The 5,885-nt window shown below is 32.5% G+C and overlaps 1 protein-coding gene across 1 annotated transcript in view; it reads right to left on the bottom strand.

Moving 5' to 3' along the window:
- LOC106460537 (lachesin-like) overlaps positions 1 to 3,381 on the bottom strand; it is a 186,937-nt gene extending 183,556 nt beyond the window's left edge. Inside the window, exon 1 of the mRNA XM_022387280.1 lies at positions 3,071 to 3,381. Within this exon, the coding sequence (XP_022242988.1) occupies positions 3,071 to 3,155 (85 nt within the window). The 5' untranslated portion in view covers positions 3,156 to 3,381. The remainder of the gene's footprint in view (positions 1 to 3,070) is intronic.
- Positions 3,382 to 5,885: the final 2,504 nt, after the last annotated feature.

Raw genomic sequence — 5,885 nt, 5'->3', positions numbered from 1 at the left:
CTTTTACTTAACTGCCGAATCCAAAGTACAATTTATCTACTAAATTTAAATTTATCAGTTAACTCAATTTCAGGCTATTTGAGATTCTAATACGTAACAGTATGTATGTGAATTACTTAATTATATTTAGAAAATGTAAAAATCTCCTTCAGATCACGAGAGTTTTAAATAAATTCTAAACATTCAACGCCTGCTTACAACGACACAGACGAGCATGACATCTCATTTTCCAATTTCTTTCGATTTCAGCTATTGACTCAAACATTTTTTATGGTTCTCCTTCGATGATTTACAGAATAATAACCAAATAATATATGTATGAAAATATCATTTACGTGAAAAAAAAGAAACATCAGTTATCTAATTATATATGTATTTATGTATGTTTATATGTGATGTTCCTACGCTTGTGTTCAGTGTTCAATGGTAGTAGTAGTACATACCAATGATATGCTTTTTCTTTTCTTTAACATTTTAATTATAACCAACATGTAGTTTAGTGTATCTAAATCTATTCATTTTCAGATAACAACTTAAATGTATCCATTTGAAAGCTATTGTTCACTTTAATTAAACCTTAGCTGTTGTTTTTCACTTGCGAATTACCATGTGCACAATATTTTGACTTTTTATTCAACTTACGTTTTAATTGGAAAAACAAAACCAAACAAAAACATTTGATAGCATAACAGCATCAAATCACCTGTTATCTGCCAGGAAAACAAATCTATTTATTTAGTTTTCCGTAAGAAAATAACGTATTTTTTTATGTTCTTTTTTTTTTAAACAAAACAAAAGTTATGTTTGCAAAGGTAAATTTATACCAATTTTTTAAGCCTATTGAGGATTCAAAGGTATGTGATAACGAAATTGAAACTGAAAATATGATAATAGGTATGACTGGCCCTATGGCTATCGCATAAAGAAAATGACTTACGTTTTTTTATTTCACAACTTATATACAGAAATAAGACAGAATGCCTAAAGTAATTTCTGTATGTTCTAAGTTGTTTTTATTTCATTCAAACGATGAATTTTAATAGCTTGTTTTTCTTTCAATCTAGAGCCGATCGTGGCCCACAAGTTAGCGTGACTGAACTGTGGATCTTACATTAAATCCCTTTGTCGCAAAACAGAAAACACACGCTCCACACTTTGGATCATTGGATGCGCTATACCATTAACGGTCAAATTCCTCTATTCAGACAAACAAAACAGAAAACGTTTAATGAAATGTAACCCAAATGCTTGATATCTTGTCGAATAAATATCTGCTCGTTCACAGAGAATGCAGCTTAATTTCAACTATCTTATCGAATTTATCCTCAAAAATGCTCTAAACATATCTATGATATCTAGACACACAGATCTTCAGAAACGCAGAAATATTAGTTGACATTTTATTTTTCTTCTTCACACCCTAACTGTCTGAATGGAATTTGGCAACAAAGCAAGATTAATAATCACATGTTTTGTGTGTGTTAAAAGTAAAAAGAAATTACAGAAGCAGATTACCCAGGATCACATATTTTCTATTATGGACATACATCATATGTGTTTCAGCTTTTGTTACTAGCTGATATACTAGAAATGTTCACATCTTGTGGAACAATCTTCGAATGATGCAATCATTGCTGCACTAGGAAAGCAAAGAACAGCTATTCTGCTTTGTACTGAAATTATGAATGAAAACACAATAATATAGTCTTTAGTGACATCTTATTTTTCATGATGCTGTTGTCGTTGATGTAAATGTGAAAGCAATGATGTTAAACATCTAATGCCCGAAATTCTCGGAAACAAGTTAGCTCGGAAGTAGATATATAAAACTACTTTGTATACAAGTGTTTTTTGTTTTCAAACATGTAATTAAAAATGGTCTCGACTCCCTTTTAACCACAAGAGTTTCAATGTTTCAGTAAAATATGTAAATGTGTTTGTATGTCCGTCATTATCAATGGATGTGGATCATTTTTGGCAGAACAATGAGGAATCATATTCTACATATGTCCACAAAGTTTCATCAAAATCCGATAATTTCTTACTGAGCTATAGAGCAAAAATAGTGTACAAAAATTGGGCCCCATTTTAATAGATAGGGATTCTTTTAGATTTTCGTGATTTTGTTGTGACCGTGACCCTCAAAAACCTAATCATTTCTAAGTTGGATTATCATTCAAATGTATACCAACTTTCGTCCAAATCCATTCAGCCACTTTTGAGAAATCCTGTTGACAAACACACACAGGGGTGGAAACATAACCTCTATCACCCTCGGTGGCGGAGGTAATAAGTAATATCTAAAGTAAAAATTGGATTACGTATTGTATTATTCTGTTAAATGTTTAAATATTATTAAGTCTTGCGAAAATCAGATCAAGCTGGTAACTATATACCGTAATTATGGAATTGTGCATTACCTTCTATAACACAGTAGAAGACAGTTCATACTTGATAACACAGGATAAATAACTTTATACTAATTTTCTCTTAAATTATATCAGCCACGATAAATTGCACAAAGTAAATAGTCTTACTGCTTCTCTAAAACATAGTTCATCGCTTTCGGTAAACCAGATCTTAACATTGATTTGTTTAATTTTTGTCTTAACACGAGTAACTGAAAGTCTTCATCTCTTTGGTTACATAAACAGAAAGTATGAAATTAGCCTTCTAGTTTTAGTTGAAAGAATTGTAATTTATCAGCTAAGAAAATGTGTCCAAACTAAGATTCAAAACCAATTTCTCTATATTGGCTTTAAAAATAATTTATAGGATTAAAAACTACATACTCGTTCACTCCTTAAATCTGATTCCATTAAATGTTCGATAATGAATTAAAACAGGTGATCTTGATCTAAGGAAAGATGAGACTTAAATATTGATTTTTACAATTGTTTGTGATCTAAAGTTGAAAAGGCTTTATTTTTCTCCTTGTTTGAAAACTCCAACTTTAAATATTATATGTTATCTTGACAAAAGTTAAAACTTTCCTTCTCTTTGATTCAAAGTAAAAACGTTTCTAAATCAATTTATTAAATATTTTTCAACTATAAGGTAAATTTCGTACCTTGAACGTGTTTCTGAAGTGTTATTCCGAATATTGAAAGTATATAACACGCAAGAAGGTTCAAAAAGGAGAATCTTCGTCTCATCTCAACGTTAAGGAATTTCTTAGGTCGGAAATATAACGATTCCTCCGCCGTTGATATTCAACCTTCCTCGTCGTGGTGAAGCCCTTTGATTTACTTCTCAGTCTACCGGTTCAATCACTTTGATTCCACAAGCCACTCTCAGTTTGCTCTTCGTGTCAACCAAGAAAACAGCATGAAAACTTCGATTATGCAAGCTCCAGTCTCCTGAGGCGTCGAGGCCGCAGCAGGTCCAGCCGAGCGAATGTAGGCTTCACGGCTGTACTTTCCACATGTCATGTGGGCCCTCTCGCGCCACCTATCGTGTCTTACAGCTTGTCATCGCTTTTTAATAATGTTTCAAAAATTTACGTTGTCTTAAAGCTTTCTTGTTGCCACATCTAAATGATGAACTTAAAACTGATCTGATCGAGTCATCCTCTCGACTGATATCACGGACAAGCGTACAAAGCAATTTTAATACAAGAAAACAAGACGAAGTAACGCTGAATCAGAAAGCTAATCCTATTCTTCAGTCTTAATTTCTATAACAACACTTATATATTGAAATAATTGTATCAATTGGTTTATTAGTATGCTTAATTTTCTAAAACGTTGCATATACGCAGTAAAATGAAATACTACACAAATACAAACATTCTATTTTGTGTAAAAACATACGCAATAACGTGAAACATGACTGTACCAGCTATAAGACATACACAGTAACGTGATACATGATTGTACCAGCTACAAAACATACACAATAACATGATACATGATTATACCAGCTACAAAACATACACAATAACGTGATACATGATTGTACCAGCTACAAAACATACACAATAACGTGATACATGATTATACCAGCTACAAAACATACACAATAACGTGATACATGATTTTACCAGCTACAAAACATACACAATAACGTGATACATGATTGTACCAGCTACAAAACATACACAATAACGTGATACATGATTTTACCAGCTACAAAACATACACAATAACGTGATACATGATTGTACCAGCTACAAAACATACACAATAACGTGATACATGATTGTACCAGCTACAAAACATACACGATAACGTGATACATGATTGTACCAGCTACAAAACATACAGAATAACGTGATACATGATTTTACCAGCTACAAAACATACACGATAACGTGATACATGATTGTACCAGCTACAAAACAACCACAATAACGTGGTACATGATTGTACCAGCTACAAAACATACACAATAACGTGATACATGATTGTACCAGTTACAAAACATACACTGTATATTTCAGGTAGAAGAAGAAAAGATAAAATAATACGCACGTTCTGCTTCACTAAGCAAAAACACAAAGTTTCTCGATGCACAGGTCCGTTCTAGCTATAAAATCTTCTGTTTTTTTTTACAAAACACGCATTTGTTTCATCTAAAGAATACATACGCAATAACATGATATAAACGACTGCTACAATATACAAAGTAACATGATACACTCGACTGTTACAATATACATAGTAACATGATACACTCGATTGCTACAATACACACAGGAATATGATACACTCGATTGCTACAATAGACACAGTAACATGATACACTCGATTGCTACAATAGACACAGTAACATGATACACTCGACTGCTACAATACACACAGTAACATGATGCACTCGACTGCTACAATACACAGAGTAACATAATACACTCGACTGCTACAACACACAGAGTAACATAATACACTCGACTGCAACAATACACACACAGTAACACAATACACACGACTGCTACAACACACAGAGTAACATGATACACAGAAACATGATACACACGACTGCTATAATATATTCACACATATACAGTAACATGATGCACATTGCAGTTAGTGTTGGCATATATGTTTCGTTGGTTACTTCCAGATAAAGCTGTGCCTGTTTCTCAAACGTTAAGTTTCATTTCAATCACTTATATGACACAAACTTTGTTCTGAAAAACAAGAAAAACACAATATAGAACCTAATACTACAGTCTAAATCATTTCATTGCGAGTTAATGATTAATGTAAACAAATTACATTCAACGAAAGACTTCATATGCAGGGGTGTAAATAAGTACTACGTTGAGTGAAACGTTGCTTCACGCTGTTTTTGCTAGAAATTCTTATAGATGTGTCAAAAATTCTACGATTAAAAGTTCAAACAGTTTGATTATATATTATTCTGAAAGAATTCTAGAATTGCTAAGTTAGGTGTTTTGTGTCAGTCTTTACTTCGTGATTCCAACTGATATGTTTCCATAGCTAGCTCGTAGTCTTGTTGAAATCGAAAAGGAAAAAAGCAGACTCTTTAATGAATGAACCAAAACGAGTGTCTTTGACATATTATCAATATTTTTTAATGTAATAACTAGACAATTTACACAAAACTTCAGAATAACAATAGAAAATTTGTTGAACACTGCGAAATTTTCCACTTAGTGATTTCATCAGGAATCATGAAATAGTTAGAGACGATTTATTAAATTCCTTAACTATCAGGCCAAATATTTCGTCATAATTCGCCTAGTAATTATGGAATGCCTAACTCTGGATTGGACTGGGGCTTTTTGGTACAAAACAATAGGACTATTTCCGCCAAACATTTTGTGCTAATTTGTTTCAAAGACAATTAAAGAAGGTCATGCAAAATATCTTAAAAGGTGCAAATTAAAAACTCGGCGCCAAGGACCTTTTGTTTGCGTATCC

Source organism: Limulus polyphemus, unplaced genomic scaffold (assembly GCF_000517525.1).
Source record: "Limulus polyphemus unplaced genomic scaffold, Limulus_polyphemus-2.1.2 Scaffold790, whole genome shotgun sequence".
NCBI classification, from domain to species: domain Eukaryota; kingdom Metazoa; phylum Arthropoda; class Merostomata; order Xiphosura; family Limulidae; genus Limulus; species Limulus polyphemus.
This window is presented reverse-complemented; position numbering and strand designations above follow the sequence as displayed.